This window comes from Danaus plexippus, chromosome Z, assembly GCF_018135715.1.
Source record: "Danaus plexippus chromosome Z, MEX_DaPlex, whole genome shotgun sequence".
NCBI lineage: Eukaryota > Metazoa > Arthropoda > Insecta > Lepidoptera > Nymphalidae > Danaus > Danaus plexippus.
The window spans coordinates 2281292-2304625 of record NC_083559.1 but is presented as its reverse complement, the minus strand read 5'-3'; the positions used below and the strand labels follow the sequence as shown (position 1 = coordinate 2304625).

Below are 23334 nucleotides of genomic sequence, written 5' to 3'. Positions count from 1 at the left end.
TCATTCAAGCATCGTTTTGTAGACATGTAGATGTTTGCGCCACCGTAAATCGATTTTCATATTTCAGTGTTTTAGATAATAGACCTTATACGTTTGAGTTAGGGTATCATTTTGCGATATAGGGTGGTTAAACTCTTTCAGATTAAGCCCAGGAGGCTGTATAGATATGGTAGGTAAGGTGGGGACATTCTTGTTCAGATAACAATCTCTCTCAAGGGAGCGGAATAGGGGCGTGCGAGATTTACCATACTGTTGCCATGACGACTACCCGCCTACAACGCCACTGTGGATGATCACGTCGCCTTATAAATACTAGTTGCGAGAATAAAATTTTATTATCTCCGTTGAGTTCATTATTTCGAAACTTACCCGGGGGTGGATTTCCCCGTTTCCCCGGCCTTAACGAGGGCGGCGCCTCTGATGAAAATTTTTGCAGCGGTATTTTCTTCGTTGCATTCGAAACGTAGGCAGCCTTCTGAATGTAAATGATTTACTATTTCGTCACAATATTTAAATGGAATATAGAATTCTTTCGGTAACGAATTCACGAATTTCGGTAATGAATTATCTTAAGTTTACTCCAAAGTTAAGAATGACGTGTATATTGCTTTAGATAAATCATATGTCACTGCGATTTTTATTGTAAGTTATATAAATTTAATATTTATAACCCATTAAAATAATCTTAACTATAATGTTATTATGATAAGTCTGTCTGGTCGTCCTGTATGAAAGGTTCGTATTGCTTATAATTTTGATCATAAAATTCTTCATTTAAGACATTTTGTATCGTAAAATGTTATAAAAAGTGAGTTACAAGAAAAGTAATTCAACGTTCTTTGAATTAATATAGCTAACATAGATAAGCGTAATTTCTGTCTCTAGACCATTTTTAGTAGGGGTTGGATAAACAGCCAAGCATAATAAACAAGCAAACTCGCATTTACATAATATTCAAATTAATGCAAAAAATACAAGTCCCATTCAGTTCTTAATCTAACAGTCGTTTAAAGTTACGTATTAAAATTCATGTCCAGGGTCTTGTTAGTATGAAAATGATTACTCCCTCACTTACAACGCTCTGGATATCTCCAATCTGGCAATCGTCGATTTGATGGCGTACTTTAGATCGTATCGTGATAAAACATTTCAATAAATCATATTGCAACTGGCCTTATACGTATATTGATTTTTTAATGTTTATTAGGTAAGCGAAAGGGCTGGGGTCGGCCTGTTGTTTTGTAATTTATTTTCATTAGTAGAAGGGCTCGGCTCCAATAACTACGCTTGTTTATGAATATCATAAATATTTACAGATATTTAATGTCATGTTAATAAAAATTAGCTTATCATTACAACGATCCTGACCTAAAATCAACACAAATGGTTAAATTTCAGCCATTTAGTATAGGTAGAACAAAAATGAAAATATCAGGAAAGATAGAGGTGCATGGACATTTTTTCGTCTCCGTACAAAGGTAGATAGAGAAAAGACATTAAAATTTTACATTGACATAAAACATGGCAACTGTATGAATAAAAGAATATATATGAATATTCAAGTATAGTGTTAAAGATTAGAGGGCGTACGAAACTGCCACAAAATTGTGCATTAATAAATAAAATATTATAAATACATTGGCCAATCCTGGCTCATTTTACGAATACTATAAAAGATAAATTTGTCGATATTGCGTCTTTAAATATAATTTATTGTATCCATAATGAAAAGGAATACAAATTAATAATAATATAAAAGCAACAGCAACGTAAGTGATAAGTAGGTCTGTTACCTTTAAGGATTTAATTGTTGAAGAAAATTGAGCAGAGAACAGTACGGACACACACGTAGAAATAAGGTGAAAGTTAATTAATGATAGTAAAATAAATAGGAAACTAGAAAAAGGCAGGTGAATATAGGTGATGTTTGTTAAAATAGGATGCAAATACGTTAAATATATTACAAGGTAGCTTTAGGTAGCTTGTGTATGAAACACACCTGCATAGCGACAACTAAAGGGATAGTTCCATTTAAAGGGGATAAGGATTTTTGAGATAGTAAATTTTGAAATTATATAGAATTATTTTTTGGGTGAATGTAGGTTATAGTAAATTGTAACGAGAATCATGATACATACACAGCTTCTATATTTATCCGTGTTTGTTTACTTTTATTATTGCTTTCGGTGGCGCAACAATTAAGCGTCCTGTACCATACTGGTAGTATGAGTGTATAGATGTGAAACAATTTTTTTTATACTATTAAAGTAGGCAGAGTTAGTAAATTTCAGACATTTTCTTATAAAAAATTAAATTTTTAATCGGTCTATTACATTAAGTAACACGAATAATTCCGTAGAATTATTTGCGGGGTCAACAAATAAAGAGTGTTATAAAGTTGTATAAAATTAAAAATAAAATAAGGGGGAGATCACACTAGCTTATTAAACATGAACACCACTAAGCCAATAAAGCTATCCACAAACGAAACTCTCACAGTTCATCCCCTTGATAACACAAACAAACAATTATTATACAATCAATAGCCACTCGCGCGTGAATTATAAATCAGTAATGATAATGGCTGAGATGTGTATCGAGTGACATCATTTTCAGTTCAATATTCGTACAATAGATGGCGCGTGGACGATGCTAGCATCCAGCTCGTGTTGTGTCAGCTATTTCATGGGAACCGTGCCGGGGACAATGAACACTTAATTGTGCGAAAGAAACACCAGTAATGATCCGTCCCCCTCGCTGGATAGATTTATGCGTTCTGCTCGACCCATGAAGTGCCTCAGCATATTTATACAATAAATAAATAGATACAAAACATATTGTTCAAATTCTAACAGATACATTAGCTTTTTATTCGCGTGGGAGAATCTAAAGTGTTTCTGAGTCTATTAAAGTTACTTTTTATCAGGTTTTCTTTTAAATACTATTAATGCATCCTAAACACATAACATTCTATAAAATCTAGTTAGATTTTATATTTATAACTAGTATATGGTTAGTCAAAAAAATATTAATTAATAATTATTTTGTTTCATGGCACCTATAAATCCATTTTTCAACTCACAGGAATAAAAGCTTGTATCTAATATATCTTGAAATATGACCTAGATGCTAAAATTGTCACAATTACAAAATTAAGTTATAAAGATCTAGGGTTATACTTAATAATTATGTAGGTGTCTCTTGCATTTGCTAGCGATTTTTATCCAATTTATATCTATATATATTTTTTTGTTAAACTGTATTTACTTTTTAGGTTCAGAGAAATTATCAGGTGGACTATCAAAAGGCTACTCTTCCTCTGCTAATCTGACAGATACTCTTAGAGGAACTAAGTGTTCAGGTTAGTCGAAATAGCATGTGATTTTTCAAAAATTATTATAGTAGATGTAACTATTACAATCATATATACATATATATAGTAACAATAAAACTCAAATAAAAAACTAAGAATATTAGCACCGTTGATACCAGTTTAGGCGTCATACAGGACATTCTGTTAGAGTAAATGAAATATTAAATGCAGCCCTTTAAAAGGAAAGTTTTTCACTATAAGGCATCATAATAAATAAATTTTCATAGCACACATTGCCATAAAACGTAGACAGCGACATAGTTATCTCTGGTCGTAATTTATTTGCAGGGCGGTACAGAACGTCAGGGATAATAATAATACCTTTAACTCTTACCGCTCTCGACTTACAGTCCATTATCCAATATTTTGCCTTGAAAGCCTATCTATAGTATATTATGTATAATAACTTCTCCCTCGCAGTTATCTCGCCTTGGTGACGTCAACGCACCCTTATTAATGACTTCACGCCCTACCAAACCTGGATACCCAAATAGTGACATCGTGTCTTTCAAATTTACATGTGATTTATATTTTACAATCGAAGTTTAAGTATTGACATTATCAATCGTAATACATTAAACACAAATTATTATTATTGACCTCAAAAAACAATAAGACAAGTCTAGAATGTTTTTTAACACGTCGTTCGAGTATATTGTAGACTGAAACAAATAAGTTCCATCAAAGCGAAACCAATGCGACTTTTTAAAAAGTTTTAAAACAGTTCCTGTTAGACGCTTCAAACAATTTTCAACGGGAACTGTTCAAAGTGTCACTACAATGTGAAATTATGCAAGTCGAATCGCTATAATTATAATACGAATCTAGTTTAGTGGAGCGCAACCTCAAAGGTAGAGAGTTGGACAATTAAACGTTAAGTGTACATTATCAAAGCCCCAGTTAGTCCGCTTGGTTAAGCGTCTAATACAGATGCAGATTTGTCGCTTCGCGTCAAAGGAATGCGAGATCATTTGTCAAGTATCAAATGTCTTTGGAAGAACTTCGAGTATAAAAAAATATTCATTGACTCGGTTGTTATAGCAACCCAAAAAATATCTGATAAAATAAAGATAATTTCGAAAATTATCGTAAATGGTTAGAAATCTTATTAAATGAAATAAATTTATTTTAAGAAAGTCGTTCCGGACATAGACTAAGTTATTTCTTCATCAGAAAATATTTCCATTGCTAATTTCTTATTCATATATATAAAACAGTATTATAATAAATATTTTTAACCCGACAACAGCCGCTCATAAATCCCAGTGGAGCATTTAGACCCGTAACTAAACAGTGGCACGCGTCATCACATGCTTCTCTCTAATTAAGAGCTCTCAGCCATACTACACAGCTATTTGCTACGCTGTGATTAGTTCATGTAAAATATAGTGAAATATATACGTATTTCATTCTTGATATGCTATATTTTTTATTATCCATTAAATTGTAACGTAAAAACTTTGTTTAATACTTTAGATCCAACAGATCTGTCATACTTGCTTTAACTCATCTGTTACCAATTGCGCCTCAATGAAGGTGAATGTTAACTATTATAAATGTATAATATATATAAAATAACTTTGTTTCAAATATACATATTTTTTTATTATCTTTAATAATGAATACCTAAATCGTTTAGTTTTTCTAGTAAGCTCCATTTGATGAGTTAATTTCGTTTTATTATTGAGTTCAGATACAACATTAAATTATTTCCCTAACGGTCTAATGAATACCCGACGTATCGAATGCGGGAGCGTGCGCCGACGAATGGTTGCAAATTTGCGGTGACAACCATAACTTGTTTAGTTTTTTTTTTCTCATGGCGCCGACAACGATCCACGATATAGGGTTGATTTAAACCAGTAATTGTTAATAATGCTCCAGGATTTAATATTTTTTTTATTTAATCAAGCCTTTCGTTATAACATAAATTGTTTCGTCTTATTTATAAACGTATCCATAAAAAGATTTTGTAACTGTCATTCTTAATTTCGATAGATGTTATGTCAAATTGAATCCCATATAAATAAATAAGAAAAAACAGGAATATTCACCAAATATAACTCCAAATATAAATCTTAACATATTCAGATTATTATCATATTAATTTCATTACATTAAAATAAAATGTGTGCTTTGTCGTGACGAATATATGAAATATTTTTTAATAAACCATAACTTTACTAAATTTATAGCTTCTCTAAAAGCCTTCATTTTATGCATCAGATTTAATTTTAATCTTATCTTAAAGTCTTAGACCTCAATAATTCGTAACTTGTTTGAGTCAAGCGTCTATAGAAGCAAAACTTAACGAACCGAACAACAGATTACTTACGAAGAAATAATTAACTCTGTGAGATATTTTAATTGAATTTAAGAACAAATCTCGTCTAATACTTCACAAATGTAGATTTACAGCACCGTAATTCGTTCATCATCCAATCCCCGGTTGCATTGTTCGGTCAATCATTGTGACGTTCTGTTCCGCTCCTCGAGGCCACTAACTGGATGGGTGGTGTGTCTAATTTGTCATGAGTGCTGATTAGCAACGGTTTTATATACAGCAGATAGTTAAATCGAACGCGGCAATAATTATCGCTTCCATAGTAATTCGATTCCTGAATAAAACTCAAATACTACTTAATAATTTCATTTAATTTCAAAATATTTTTTTTTATTACTGACGGTTCATAAAAAGGGTGAGAATTAACAAAAATGGAAACGACTTCAGAGTAGGTGTCGTTAAAATCTAACTAATTATTGGTATGACACGCAACTAAACATCATGGTAATCACAAAGGTAAAGAAGTGAAAATTGTGCACCGAGCATTTGGTAAACAAACTAATAGCAATGATCCCTTTAACCCACCCCAAGTCGGCTTTATTGCCCGAGACAGAGTTAACAAAATTAATGGCTAAAATTTCTACACCCGAAATGAATACATCGGAGCGATAGTGAATAAATCATTGTTACGTTGCATTTCGGACCAAGCTATTTATGATTTCGGATCTAAATTATACACTTTAGATGTTATTTATACAATTAAAAATTATGTTTTAAAATTTCACATCCATGTAAAGGATCTCGACATCTCATTCTATTTTTCCATACATTTCCAAACAGATAACAACTCATTTCAAAGTTTACGTTTATTTAGTTTACTTATTAAAAATATTTAATGGCTGTACCACATTATTTATATAAAAGTGATGAATTTAATAGGATAAAAGATAGGTAATAATATAACAGACAATAAACTATAATTATAAAATATATATTGAGAAAAAATAAAAGTCTTTATCTATCAAAAGTGTGAGTATAGTTTACAATTTATAACAAATCGCTGGGTCTCGTTACTTAATCCACTGGCTCAAAAGTGGCACGCGTCATCAGCCGGAAGCGGGAGACGAGCGCGTGCGCCGATTCTAATAGTCAATGGAACGTACGGAGGCGCACTTGAAACATTTTTATTGTAACCAGCGCCGGGGGCTACGACTGTATTGTTAGCTCCCCCCATGTTTTAAAGAACAAGATATAAGATATAAATTGCTCAGGCGTTCGTCCATCGGCTGTTTCTAAATATATCAATGTTTCTTTAGTTTAAGCAACTGCATAAAATTATATATAATGAATTCAATGATTATTTTGAGCAATTTGTTAAAAACTTTTTTGACGAGAGAACTAGAAGAAATTTTTTTATTATTCTCTGGCTGTCAATCAATATTTTTACTTTTTGCATACATGTACACATATATAAATATATTACTACTGCCATGAATATTAGATCTTTTACGTCGCCTAACATTATAACACGTTATCTTTTTTGGAGGATCCACTTTTAACAATAATGTCAAATCAAAGTTATTACGAGAGATGGCTAAAAATAAAAGAGCAAATGAAAGTTGCCTTGGCCGAAGATGAGAGGCTACAGGAATTAGCAGTAGCTACTGTTGGAATTAAACCTCAAGCGACAGCAGTTGAAATCGTTTCAAGAGTTTATTGCAAATATTGTGAATTATATAATAAATTGTGTGAATGTTATGATCAAATGGAACAAATACAAAGACGGCCTTTTATAAAAACATTAATTGATGCTATAACATGCCGTCTCCTTGAGCTAAAAGTCACTTTAGAAAACGTTGAAGTGTTTGAATTTACGTATCCAGAAAATGCTTTGCAACAGATGCTTATAGTACCAGATGACATAAAAATACTTTGCCCTTTTCATTATCCTTTTGAAATAAGACAAGCGGAAATGCAATATATAATCGACGAGATATTTGCTGGAAATCGTTTAGGTGATCCAACCCCCACACCTTCACAACTGGAATTACTAGAGGCTCAAAGATTAGAAGAAGAAGAGAGATTACAAATGGAGAAAGAGGCTGAAATTAAAAGAAAATTAGCAATGGGTGAAGAGATTTCTATTACTGAATCATTACATTTGTCGCCGCAGGAATTAGAAGAGTTAAGGTTACAGGAAGAATATAATACACACGTCTTTAATATCCAACGAATGGAAAGATCACGAATCGTAACAAGAGAAAAGGTTCATAAATTTAATAAGGACACAGATCTCTATCTTGAACTAGCTGGACTTAAAAAACCCCAGGCTAGTGAACATTTAAGGACAAGGGCATCGTCGTTGATCCAAAAAATATATCGCAGTTTTATGGAAATGAAACGCAAGCATAAAAGAGAACTATCGCTCTATAAAAAACTTGATATGATTATATCTTCTTGGAATCCTCCTTCAGCAAAGCAACAGTTAGAGAAAGTAAAAGAACAAAGGCGCAATTTCAGACGTAAATATCATGAAGATTGGGTTAAAGAGAATATTAAAGAAAATGACCGAGTATTTAGATTAAGAGAAGGTGATGTTATGGAAGAAATATCAGCAGAAATACGGCAATGGCTTCAAGAGTGGTATGATAATTTGCGTTTATTTGACGAATTTCCTTATCCTGAGGAAGGTGGATCAATATTAATAGTAAAAGGCGAAACATTTACGATTGAAGATTACATTGAATGGAAGGCGGAAGAAGAGAAAAGACTCAAAGCGGAAGGTGGACAACAGAAATCGAAAGAACAAATAAAAGCTGAAAAATTAGCTGCGCGTGAAGAAGAAAAAAGGTTGAAACTGGAGGCCAAGTTGCGCGAGGAGAAACGCTTACTCGATTATAAAAAAGCCCGTCTTAATCCTTCGAATGACCCTGGAGTCTATTTAACTGTTGGACATAACTTAGAACATATGAGAGAGGCTTGGGAAAATTATGAGATTGAATGGAAAGATTTAGATGAAAGACATCCTCCAACAGACGTTATTAAAGGTTACATTATGAAACTTGTGACAGAAAACGCTTATCAAAATCTTCAATTTCAATTACGGCCCATTGTTGATGAAATAATGAGAATTGAATTAAACATGCTTAAAAATTCGTTAAAAATAGACTATCAGGATGCCGGGATTGCAAAACCACCACAAAGTAAAAAAAGGAAAAAACCAAAAAAAGTCAAGGAACCAAAACCTGATAAGATTCCCCCGGAGAGAATGTTCCAAGAATTAGTTGATCAAGGAATAATAAAAAAATATCCTCATGTTACCTTGGATGAGTTTTGGGGTGATCAAAATTACGGAGCTGCTGATACTCGCGCAATATTATGGACACCCACTTTTCCTCCACCATGTATCGGTGACGTTAAAGAACAAGTAAGAGTTCGATGTCTTCTGACGTTAGGATCCTCATGTCATAACGCGGTGAGGTCCCAACTACTAGTGGGACCTAAGGGATCCGGTAAGAAAACATTAATCTACGCCATAGCGACGGAAACGAACTCCATTCTTATAGATTTATCTCCCATGAATGTTTATGATAAGTTTCCGGGTCCAAAAAATTTAAAAATAATGTTCCACTACGTAAATCGAATCAGCAGGTTAATGCAACCATCTATAATATTTGTAGATAATGCAGATAAAATATTTTGTAAGAAGGTACCCAAGGAAGAAAAACTGTTTGATCCGAAACGCCTACAAAGAGATTTTGTTAAGGAAATTATAAAACCCATAAATGCTGCGGAGGATAAAATATTAGTATTGGGTACCGCTTGCGAGCCCTGGCTAGCAAAAGGTGGTCAAATGTACAAAGCTTTTCCATCTTTAATACTTTTTCCGCGCACTGATTATGGCAGTATATCATATGTTTTGACAAAAACTTTAATGAATTATCATGGGATCAGTCGCGACTTTAATGTCCACAGTGTCGCTCAAGTTCTAAGAGGTTACGATATAAATACAATACGGAAGGCATTGAACAATGTGTTAACCGGCAAACGTGTTGCCGAACTTTATTTTAAACCATTGTTACCTGAAGAGATAATTAACGCCGTTTTAGATATAAATGAAGCTGTGTACACTGGTGTTGATGACTACGATATGTATAAACAATGGTACGAATCATATTCTCCATGGGGACAGAAGTACCTTGACTATATGGCGATGCTAGAATCTCAATTGAGATACAAATTAAAAGAAGAAAAGAAAAAGAAATAAGATCTCAATCATTCATGAAATATTTAAATTCGATAAACATTTTTTTCATTATTGTTCTTTTATTATTTAACTTTACTTATAGAAACAGCAGCACTTTCTACGCGAATTATTGCGAACTTAAGTGGCCTGACTGTGCAACTTGATGAGAAAAGTTCTGATAGAGCGTAGTTCAAAGTAATTATAGTAGAGGGCACGACAAACGACCTAACGCTATCCATCTTATGTAATGGTTTGATTGTTCCAAAGATGGCGCTTTAAACAGTAAAAACTATTTCGTATATTTTTATGGACGATATTTATTTTTAAAATATTTTCGTTAAATTTATTTCAATACGATTGGAAAAAATATAACAAACATAGCATTGTTAATTTTCTAAACGTGGTTATACATACACTAACCGAGTTGATAACTTTGTTTCATACATTTGAAATGCCATTTAATATTAGACGTAATACGTAACACATGCATCTCTAGAATACGGATTGAAATAGTAAATACTCATATGCAATTTTACAAAGTAGGTCATTGTACGGACAATACCTACCTTCACCTCCGGACGTCCCCGTCTCCGCTCCCTACCGCCATTTCCGTGGGAGGGGGCACTTCCGATCATACCCGCAACTACAATAGACCCTTTACACCTTCCTACCGCTAATCTAGCTGATAATGCGATTAAAACTGCCGCTGCGGCGCTATTTCAAGTTTTATTGGCGGCTTGTTTGCTTAAATTACTGCACCTGTTTGATTTGTTTACATCGAAAGCATTGTATGAACTTAAAAAACATAATACTAGGGAATAATCATCTCATAATTAGTTATCATTATCGTCACACAATCCTTTATTCAAAAAAACTTCACTACTTTATGACAATTTCATATATTTAATAAAGATTCTGTACAGTTATCATTTGTTATTGTTTACATGTATGTCTGTACATTTATGAAATAGTGTACTTCAAGTGTAAAATAAAAAACTTACACGTAATGTATTTTTCCTAATCTTTTATAAAATAGTAAAATTATTATATGATCCATAATGTATCAATTCTGGTATATCTATGTATAATAGAATTTGACAATCTTGTTAACAGCAATTGACCACGATTACGCCGTGTTATGTACAGTTGATTACCAGTCCTGATAATAATTACATCTTAATGAACCCACCGCTGTTTTTAACAATGTTTTCGTCATTAAACAACTGTGTATATTATGTTTATTTTATAAAATAATTTTGAGCACAAAAAATTATTGCATTTGTCAAATTGACACGATCATTTTTAACTAATCAAAGTCTATTTGTCTTTGAAAAGTGAGTGTTGTACATGATAAATATATAATGATCTAGCTTGTGCCCGCGACATCGTCTGCGTTACTTTCAAAATTAGAAATGTATAGCTGACCGGGCGAAATCTGTTCCACCTTAAAGGCAGTAAATAATAATATTTTGGATTTTATCAATTCAAAAAAAAAATTTTTTGATCGTATAAAAAGTGTTGTATGTTTTTTTTCCTGGTTCTAAGCCATCTTTCCACTAATCATCAGCATAACCCGTAAAGCTGTTCTTGAGTTATAAATAGCGTAACTAACACGACTTTTATACATAAAGATATTTATAATCATTATTATTTGAACGTTAACCAAACCGCGGATATTAAAAAATGCAAACACTTTAGTGTATTCAACAAGCTGTCATGAAAATCAGATAAACTGAGCAATAAAATTGCATTTCTTTCCTGGTACAGCCGGCGGAACTAAACATAAATAGCGGTAAAAAGTACAAATCAAGCTTTTTTTTTAAATCGTGAGCTCGTAATACTTATTGACTTTTATGGCATGCTCTTAAGGAATGTTGGAACCGTCAGCTCTATTAACAGAACGCGCTTTAAAATTCTCGAATACAGAAATATGTCTGGTTTCTGGTATCACAGATATCCTCTGGAATTTATATTGTTTCTCATATGTTTCCATCATTATAGTCCAATCCACAGCCGCTTTAAGGATAAAGTTAGGCTTAACGTTTGATTTTACAGCCTTAATGCCTTCTCTCACAAACCTATTGATTGTTCGTTTGTCTTTATTTCTTTTTGTTCTCTGGCTACCGAGAGACTAATCGCTTCACGTATGATTTCTAAAACCCTATCGTGACGTCGCTAGTATTGACGTTATCCAGGAGTAACCTACAGTTCTAACTGCCTCCCAGCAGATAGAGCAAGGTTTTTCGGTGCCTTTTTCCCTTCTTACTAAATTACTCTGATCTGAGAGAGTCATTTGGAACGCATTGAGATAAAATTTTAGCAGTGCTGACGACCAATCCTTAATTAAAGTGCGCCATTTTAGTGCTGGGATGCAAAAATATTCTAAGAGTGACCACTCGTTCTCCATCTCTAAACTCACTAATAAATATTTAACAAAATATGAATAAATAATAGATTTTTTTTTACAAATACTTTAATATAATAATTAAAATTAAAGTATCTTAAATAGTACTCACATCACTAGGGGCAAAGACAAGTCTGTTAATATCAGCTGATCGCGTTTGTTTACAACTTAAATTGTTAACTTTACAACTACAACTTTAATTGTTTGTTAAATTCTATTGAAATAAACTATATACATATGATGTCTCTTAAAACAAGTGAATGTTATCTCTGACATCAAGTACATAACCATATTAAACTAAACACATACAAGTGTTTCAAACGTTTGTGAAGCCTTATTATACTTGTGTATGTAAGCTGGTCCTAGTATTTCAAACTGAATGTGTAAGAGGCCTCAAGGCGGGTGGCTCAGTCCCGACTCCCCAGTAAACTAATTAAAACGTCCACCTAAAAAGTTTTTCAATAAGACCCTCTCATTGTTGATAGTCTGGGTTGCTGCCACTTTCAATGTGGATATGATATTTCTATAACATTGTGCGATCTTAAACTTTTCGCGAGGATATTATATTGTTTTGGTTATATAACGAGTTTCGAAAATATGATATATGTAAGTCTGCAAGAATCATAAAAAAACAGTTCATCATTTTTTTTAATTGTTAAAATCGTTAACAATAAAATTAGTTTTATTTGAATTATTTTTATTGTATTTGTACAAACAGTATTACAAACAACTAACATATTAATTTTTTACGTTACAATTTTAAAATATATACCGATAATTTTGAATTTTACACGATGGTTTTAATACATGATTGCTTACATAAATAATGTAATTGTAATTAATCGCTGCCTGCAAGTAAAATAAATCTTAAATATCTTCATCTCTATGATCTAACACAAAATAAGGATTTTGGATTTTTTAGTCTCTCCTTGGAATTTTAACTGTTGTTTTTAAAATATATCGCGGTGGTGTTCATAATGAAACCAGGTACCAGCCGCAGCTTCGGAAAAAATATAAAATAACCTATTTGATTTTGAGAATTATTATATTTATATTATGATAACTTTCAAATGGTACGCCCGAGTTAAATGATTTAAAAAGTAATTTACAGATACTGATGTAGGCTTGAAAACGAAGTAATTTATTTTGATAAGACTTAATATCGTATTTATTTAAATAGCTTTCCAATAAACGCTTTAGGAATGTCAATTTTTAAAAGTTGTAAAATGGATAAAATATGTTATCCTTAAGGTATAAACATATGCCACCGCGGACTTCTCTGTAGACCTAAATAAGATACACAATTCCACCATATATTATGTTGCTATATCTCAAAGTCTAGGCAGCGTTTTAATTAAAAGCTCTCAGACGGCTCCTGTTTTCCCGGCATCTTCAACAAATATCGTTAATGTAACAACACAAGTAAATACAGAGACTTAACAAATTATCGAATGGTGATAACTCTTTGATAATCGGTGCGGTAGTTTTTCCGTTTATCGCAAACAGACAGACGCGGCGAGGGACTTCGTTTTATAATATGTATGGATTGATTGATGATCGAAAGGGTCTTTATTTATTTAAATAAAATCGTAAGTACATAAATTATCGTAAATTGGAGAACCCGAATTTAATCATTATGACATATTAATAATTATCGCTTATTATTTAACTTATTTGATCAGATCATTGAAGCGAAATACATACCGTATTTTTCATTTTCATAGAGTTAACTTGTAGTGCTATGTAGTTCACAATTTTCGTTCATTGTTTAGTAAATTGTTCTGAGAATTATTTCATTTTCGTTCATACAAAACCAGATCTTATATACATTTGTAAGTAATGAATCTTGCATGCATTTCACATTTCCAACGATCCGACTTCAGAGACAACGCAAACGATTGTGCCGCAACATAACCTACAAATATATCTAAGGAATCCTTTGAGATAGATAACAAACATTGCTTACTGACAGACCCTCACAGGTGATCTTCCTGTTCAGACAACTACACATCATGTAAAATAAACACGTACAAGTACGTACAAAACAATCAATCTTAATTATTAGCGCATAAGATTATTACCGATATTTTCTGAACAAAATTAAAAAAAAGCGCTTCGTATATGTACTGTCGTTGAATTATAAAAAAAATTTAGAAAAAATACTAGAATTATTTTTTGTCTAAAAAAACAATTACATTTTACAGATCAAATAAAAATAATATTTCCAATACACAGATTTTACGACTGAAATATCCAATCTACTATCCGGCAATGGCGAGACCTTTAAAAACATTTCATACGGATTTATCAAGTTATCCGATGATTCGGATTACAGTAGTCTAATTTGGAACTTGTCGACTCCCTCCCCCCGGTTTCCCGGGCCTCTCACCCCCCAACCCCTCTAAGCTCATTTCCTGTACGCCGCCTGGCTGAATTAATTTTAAATTAAGTACGGATAAAGCTGGCTGTCGAAGTACAAGTAAACAAACATGCTTAGATTTGGAATGTTTGAAATATTAAATTATTTACTTTAATTAATTTAATTTCAGCAGGTGATAATTCTTTTCATAGCATCGTAGCTATACAACGGATGTTTAATGTACCGTTGAATATGTTAAGCTAAGTATACACTATATGATAGATATAATATACAATGGGATACGCAAAGGATTACTTTTGTTAACATATGAAAGACGTTTAAGCGGTCATTCATATTTCTTAACATTTTATATTGAATTTTAATCATAGTCTTCTTTCAATCAGTGAAGCTCATAAGCTAATTTGTATGACTCTAAATCATATCAAAATATTATAAATGTCAGTTTTAAGTTTATTATTGATATATGGAACTGATAATGTCAAACCAGTAATTGGAAAGAAATCGAAATATTTATATTAATATCAACCTGCGTGTTTAAAAACCTGAGCCCATATAATTAAAATCGCTGCCTGTGAAACAATATATATATGTTGCTATCCCAAAACAGTTCTGCCTAAATCCTTTCACTTTATCCCTCCTCCATCGTCGACTGTAATGTCACATGCAATAGATAAATAAAAGAAAAATACGCGGAGTCTCACTTTAAAAATGTATTTTTAACCACATACCAGAGCAAAAAGAACATTGTTCTTAAATCAATGAAGTTAAGAATATAATAACATATCTATATATCACACAGATAATGTAAAAATAATGTTTTTAAATGTTATACAAACTGTTAGTATACGACAACGAATGAGAACCCGTCGGCATAAAAGGCTCGATGTCATTTACATAATGAACATGGGGTCCAGACCGACCTTGTATAGAATTTCCAATTACTATTTGTGTATTACATAAAGGCTTTTTAAACAATTTTTATTCTTTATTTTTATATATAAAATTATAAACCACGTAAATCTCTAAGAATAAGCCAGCAATGAAAGACTATGTTTTGTATGAAATGGCTATTAATAATATTTTTTTTATTCGAAGCTGTTCTAAACAAACTGATAGAAATCTCTTACTTACTGCCGATAAATTTTGTTTTATTATAACTGTCATTTTTTTTTTTTGCTTTTAAAACCAATTACGATTATAAACAATACGTAGGTGTTTCTGAAATTCTTATTCTCAACCGTAATAAACACGAACAGAATAACATAATACTAAGAAAGTTTTTCTTCATTACAGTCCGATTATATCAAGTATAACCAACAAATAGTCAAAAAACCGATTTTGGATGTTCTTACAGCAATCGGGATATTTAAGTCTGTTAAGTTGGTCAGATTTAAATTATCAATTAACGGTATATCCTACGTCAAGTAAAATTTAATTACGTTATCAAAATAGCCGAACCGGCCGGTCTATAGCCAATTTATCGGTGTTATGTAAACGCCTTTCAGTCTACGGCGCGGCTGGTCGGAAGTACGCGGCGCGGCGACGTCGCTGCATCGATCACAGCGCACACACACAAGCCCACGTGTTTAAGCACAGATATAGCTTCACACTTCCAAGTTTTCAGGACTATTGTGTTCAGTTATACGAAATTTTGGAACCGTCCGTCCGAGCGTGAGTCTCGTTATTACCAGAAACGGGACTGTGAAACAAGCTTGACATCCAAAGAAAATAAACCTAGACCCATATAAAGTTTCTTAATTAAAGAGTTACGTTACCTACAGATGTCTTCATTGAAATCTGGCCCGTACAACTATATTTCTATACAACATTGAATTCAAAAAACATCCTTCGTTAACTTCAATTAGTTATAAAATTTTTAATCAGTCATTTTATATGTCATAAGGTGTAATACTTTTTCGTAAATTCTAATTAATCGTTTTTTTCTTAAAAACATCTATTTGTTGGTTTTCTTAATGAATGTTTTTGATTGTTTACTAAAATAAAATAGTAAAAATTTTGTTTCATGCGTAGTTATGAAACAATTATGTTTTATTTCATAATTTTACTCGACACAAGCAAAGAATTTCAGTAGAGCCAAAATTTTATAGAAAATTATTTTGAAAAATTCTTTGTAATGAATTTTTTTTATAACACAATTTATATAGACATTGTTAAAAAAAAGGCAAAAAGTGTGGTAAAGATGGTATTCATAAATTAGAAATGCCTAGAATGATAGTTATTCGTCCTTATTAATTAAACATAGTAAATATTTGTATAGCGTTTGCGCTAAATATAGTATATAACTTAATAAATCAAGTTAACTCATAGAACAAAATATAATCAATAAAATACTATAACATAAAAGTAATTAAAGACGAAAATACCGTTTTGATGAAACAAAACAGTCAAAGCAAATATTCGTTCAATAAACCCTCCAGTTTGTTGGACTCTGCTCCAGTCAAATGGATTTTTTTAACCGAAAAAACTCAGATCTGAAAGCATCGAATGCAATAATCCGTATCTCAATCGCTTTTTCATTACAAAAAATCGATTTCGTCCGTCATATTAAAACTCTAAGCTAACGTTTCAGTTTAAAAGCGTTTATAAAGTTTATTTATATTAACTAACTTTTATATAGCTACAAAGACTATCACAAATATAGAAAATCATCGTATAGTCTCAGAGAATTACAAGGAGGGTAGATTTTAGTATGAATGGAAAGCAAAAATGTCTCTGACTTCATGTTGTAACCGACTATTAGTTATTGTATCAAACTTAGATTTCTAGGATGTATACATTTTCATTTACACCCCTTTATATTTTAATAATCTGGAAGTATTAAAAGATATTCTCTATGAATTTGTGTTCTATTGTCTGTGGTATAAATATTAAAATTCTATTAGACTGCAACGCGGTATTCGAGGGGACTGGGGTGATGAATGACCCTTGTAACGCTGTTTCGCTTTTGAAACACCATGCAAACACCACGAGAGGTTGAAACCTTCAAGTTTACGGGATTTAAATGTGAAATTATAACTTTCACTTCGTCACGCACGCCACTCCGTAACACTTTCGTAGCGTGTGTTCTTCATCAATGAACGTTCCTGATAACGCAGAATGACAAAAGCTCGTGAACAAATTATAAAATAATAAGCAATGATTCAACGTAAACGAAGAAAGTAAAGACAATATGTCTAAAATTGAATTCAACCAATTATATGGACAATGATCGAGATAGGGGACGCAGTAGCAATTTATAAAAAAAAAAAAACAAAAAAACCAGAGCGATTCTGTCCGCCGGTATTGTTCCACTGTCCACTGAATAGAATTGAAGAGAATAAAACAATATGTCGACGACAAACGATTTGGTGCTGGGTGCCAATTCTTGAATACGACGACATAAGTAACCGATGGGACAATATTTTGAATAATATTTTTGGGAATTTTCCGCAATTTATGTTTGAATTAAATTTCAGCTTTATATTATAAAATGTAATGAACACAATTTCTATTGTATCAACATTATATATATGTATATGTCCATGTAAACAGTTTTCTGCTTTTCTGTACAAACAATATTGTTCTATGGTCATAATACAATAGTTAATCGTACTCTAAGCTACATATATGAAAATGTCTCTTATCTATCCTGTCCATAAGGACCATATAAATACAAAAGAACATATTTATTAAAGGAGGTGGTATTAATACGTGTCATCGTAAATAACCAAATTATGAAAAATCTATTTAATATAAAAACATAGAAAAACCAATTAAGTGATAATAGAATAACCTAGAGTATTCGTACTTTTTAAACTGTTGTTGTTCTTGAACTTGTATCAAAATGTTTCAATGATAAACTACGGACATGACTTTAGCATGTGCACAAAACCTTTTGACGAATATATTGTACTAGCGAGTACACGTTAGCAGTTTTATCTCCATTGAATACATCGACGACTCTTATACCTAAAGCCAGCATCCACATCGATTCGAGACAGTGCAATATAGTGTAAAAAAAAAAAATTGGTAAGAGCGACACAAAGCATTCAATTTTCGCCAAACCATCGTCGGATAAGCTCGCTAACAGGCTGTCGCGGCCCACAAAGCGCTGTGATTACCAGCGCCGTCGAAGCGCCGCGTCATTATTCCCACCCCTGTTTATTTTTCCCGTGATAAAGATTAGCCGGAGTGTTTCGCTATTGGCGAGGCGTGTTGTGAGGGTGCCCGGGGCTGGTTCTAGGCGGGGCTGGTGGACGCCCCGCCTTGCTGGAGAGGAGATCATGGCTTACACAGCAGCGAGTGTGTCGGTACCGCGATGAGTGACGCACGTACTACAATGTCCCATTCGACTTAATCGCGCCATGCTTGACATCAAAGGCTCCGCCGACTACCTCAGTCGGTCGGGCACCTTTACCAACTTCTCGATGCTGTTCGCTGGTGAATATTCTTTTATTATTTGTGAACGTCCTGTGAAGTGCTGCTGGTTTGGTGTTCAGATTTCATTAAGATTATTATATATTTTTTTCGAACCATACATTGTAAGTACAACGTATCGTTTCGCTTAACGGAGATCTGGTCCTCATTTCAATATTCATGTGCATATTTCATTATTTCTATACGAAAGACGTAAACGAGCCACCACTAGAGAGTTGGACAAAAATAAAATTAATGAATTAAATCAGTAAAATGAAAGTACATTATATGTTTGACTTAAGGTAATAAATATTTTTGCAACCAACTTTTGACAAATTTTGGTTACTATAGCAATATAAAGAGTAATTCTAAAAGGTATGCCATTCTTACTAACATAATTTTTATTTTAAATTCTCTTTATTATAATATTATGCTTTATTATTATTATGGTCGTAAATAAACAACTTATACACTTCTACAAACTCTTATATGGCCTGGGTGTTGTACCGACCACGATTGTATCTAAAACCTACACTGAAAAATCAAGTTTTTTTTTTATTTCTTTCACTTAAATAAACGATACAGACGGCAACAAAAGTTTTGCTATAAACAGTTAAAAAGGTACTATTGAAGGCTTTAAAAGGTTTTTATTAAAATTGAGTTGAAATTAATGCTTAAGTTTTAGACCTATAACATAACCGATGAAAAAGATATGGTCTAATATATTTAATTTTAATAGTCAGTTCGTTAAAAAAACGATAAAATATGTCAATAGATGTCAATAGATGTCAATGCCAATGAGTTAGAGAAGTTTTCGGGATAGTTTCGTTTAAATTAACATTATTTTAGTCCATCAATTATTATACAAAATCTCTTTGAATTCCAATGATGATTTACACTCGTAATACAATGAAAAACACAAAACAAGCCTTTTTTTTTCTTTTACATATTATATTCCAACCAGGTAAATGTACTTTAAATGTAATATCAATGAAAGTTTCGAAGTCAAATAATGTGTGAGAGTTTATCCGTTGATTTCAGTAACACGTAAATACTTACTTATACTTCAAAGAAATCAAAACTCAAACGCTGTTTCGATTCAACTTTGGAGTAACATACAGAATTATAAGGCGGATAAGAGACAGTTCAAATAAAAGTAAATATACTTAAACAAATTCCTTAATAAAATTTCATAATTATTTTGAACATTGAATATTAAATGAGTTATTTTTTCTATTAATAAATTAATCTAATACAAAGATTCAGTTTTATATCAGCAGAACTATTAATTAGGCATTATATATACATTTATTCAATATATATATAAAAAACAAACACTTTTTCTGACTTTATATCATACTAGGTACCAGTCCCGGCTTCGCACGGGCTCTACAAAAAATTTAGTTAGCGTTTTCGTTAAAAGCTTATTTGACGGCTGTAGACGGCTCATGTCTTCCCGACATCTTCAACAAATATCGTTAATGTACACACAAGTAAATACAAAAACTTAACAAATTATATACTAAAACCTTCCTCGAGAATTACGCTTTCGATGGGTGAAAACAGTTTGGCAATCAGTGCAGTAGTTTTACCGTTTATCGCGAACAGGCAGACAAACTGACGCGGCGAGGGACTTTGTTTTATAATATGTATCGATGATTGATGATTGATGTGTTGATTGATTGATGAATCTGACATAAGAGTATAGAGATCATCATGTATTTTCCATATAACAGGCTATATAATATTGTATTGTATTTTAAGCATTTTTTCAACTTGCAAGGAGGAGTAGAGGGATTATTCTTGGTTTTTCTGACAAAAGTTTTCGAAACTGCATTGGAAATGTGTAATTAATGAATATATATTTTTTTATTTATTTATTATATATCAAAGGCGGCAAACGAGCAGACGGCCTACTTGGTGGAAGATAGTCACCGTCGCCCATGGACATCTGCAACATAAGGGATGTTACAGATGCGTTGTTGGCTTTGATTGTGGGATAGGGAGAGGAAAGGGTAGGAATAGGGAAAGGACATTCGGCTCTCTCACTTATCGGACGAAACGCAGCCGTTGAAGGCTACTTAAGGCCAATCTTCTGTGAGAGGGTGGTACTTCCCCGGTTGAGCCAGCCCATGTTCGAGCTGTAGTAACTAGACCACGGGTAGGCTCTACCACCTTTTCAGAGTTAAAGAGTTATAGCCTGATAGTTAACTTGTGTACTGTTCGACAATAAATACTCCTTTTTTCTGCTCGTCATTCTAATTTCAATGATATTTAGTAAAACTTTATAATAAATAGTTAAAAATAACCTTTTCAACATGAAACTTATCTATTTTCTTATAAAACTATGGAAAATGCAATAAATGTAAAATATAATTTCTTTTATACTGTAAAATTTGTAAAATTATATGTTTCCTTTCAAAGGCCTTGTTTTTAGTGATGAAAAACACGGAAGAATATTATTCAAGCAAAGAATTTAAACAGTTCCACTTAGAATTAACTAAAACCCATTTATATATAGATTTTTAAACAAAAAACTTTTGTTAGAAGTTTCCGTACAACCTGAGCTAAGGAAAACGCGATGAAGGATCCAAAAAGAATTTTTATTTATATATACATATATAACGATGTACGAAATAAAGTTTACAGCATAATTTGCATAGCTTTATTAACGATTTTTTTTTCACCAATCTAAACACTAGTCTACAAGCGACGGAATGTACAATTAGACATTATGTTTGAACCTGGGAATGAGGCTTTACGGACTTCGCTTCTTTTTTCCCCCTTTAATACATTATTTAATAACACATACAATATTTTCACTTTTTACACTAAGAAATCGTGTTACAGAATTAAAACTATTGTTGATAAAAAAAAGACTGAACTGTCTACAATGTTCACAAATTTCAACGTCACAAAGATGTGTTTAAAGAGACTTAGGAGTGTGGAAAATTCCCTCTTAGACTCGGTAATTTTTTATAAGTAAATAATGAGCAGTTTTAACCCGGGACTCCGTAAACATCCGTCCGTAGCAAGCAGATGAAGGATTCTATGTGTTTCTTACTGACGTTACTCAAATTACGGTAGAGCCGACAATATTTCATATATTTTTGTCGTATATTTACATGAGCTTGTTCGTGGCAAATGTGCTGAAATTAAATAGATTATAATTTGAATAAATAATTTTTCAGTAGACAACCGTCAATATTTAGAAACCTGACCGTTAGGTTATGGCATATCACAAGCATTTTCTGTGGTTCAATATTGAGTTCGTGACCGTATTTATTATGACGAAAAAAAAATCTCTACCTTCATGCTTTGAAATACTTCAGCTATTTTCAGCTATATAGATTGATAGCTGTATATAAATCAAATTAGAAGCATAATCGGCCATCCAATAATTCTAACACAACTTTTGTGCAGTACCTACTGATAAATACGACTGACTATACATTATAGAGAAAAAAATATTTTTTGTACAAAACCGCTAAGGAGTATTGGGACTATTTCGACAAAATTATTTTTATTCTATAATATTTTAAAAATGAATAGTTTCTGAATGTATTATTACTTATTATTATATTCGTTGCATTACAACCAAACCACATTTAGTTTAGTAATTATGACGTTATACACAATGGTATATATTACATTAAATAAGACATTGTCTGTTTAAATATCTGCTCATCACGATTTCATATAAAATACAACTATAAGATTTTTTCCATCACTTCAAAAAAAGAATTTAAGGTGTGAAGCATTCATTAACTCTTAATACATCCGTAGACTGTAGATTACCCACGAATCTTAACTGCCTCGCACCTTTGCTTGGAGCTGTGAAAGAGCATAATTACACTGAAATGGCTTTATCCCTTAATTACTGTCTCTTGTCGTATACTTTCGTTCTATTTTAAAAGATTTCAACATAACTCCGGCTCATTGACTTTGTTATGCAGTCCATTCCATATTTTTATATGACATATTTCTTACTTTTTTTATATTTATTTTATTAAAAGTACAGTAAATACGTTATAAAATTATGTGATGTAAACTTTGAAACACTAGACATATTCCTATGTATCTTAAGAGTTATATACGTACAATATAGTAATATAAAGATTATAAATTCGTATATAGTAATAGTTACGTCGGTGTTTGTTAAATGAAAATTTAAATTAAATAAATATGTACAAATAAATTACTTAGTAAAGTATCTATTAGTACTTTTATT

At 32.1% G+C, this 23334-nt stretch overlaps 2 protein-coding genes across 4 annotated transcripts in view; both read left to right on the top strand.

The window, feature by feature from the left end:
• LOC116777358 (DNA-binding protein D-ETS-3) overlaps positions 1-23334 on the top strand; it is a 50711-nt gene that overhangs the window by 3848 nt on the left and 23529 nt on the right. For 2 of the 3 annotated variants that reach the window (XM_032670863.2, XM_032670864.2), the window contains exon 3: positions 3275-3361. The exons of the other annotated variant lie outside the window; for it this stretch is intronic. In XM_032670863.2, the coding sequence (XP_032526754.2) occupies positions 3275-3361 (87 nt within the window). The remainder of the gene's footprint in view (positions 1-3274; positions 3362-23334) is intronic. 3 annotated transcript variants of the gene reach the window in all.
• Positions 7103-9989, top strand: LOC116777357 (IQ and AAA domain-containing protein 1-like). Its single transcript, XM_032670862.2, has one exon. The coding sequence runs from the start codon at positions 7222-7224 to the stop codon at positions 9922-9924; it is 2703 nt and encodes a 900-aa protein (XP_032526753.2). The 5' UTR covers positions 7103-7221; the 3' UTR covers positions 9925-9989.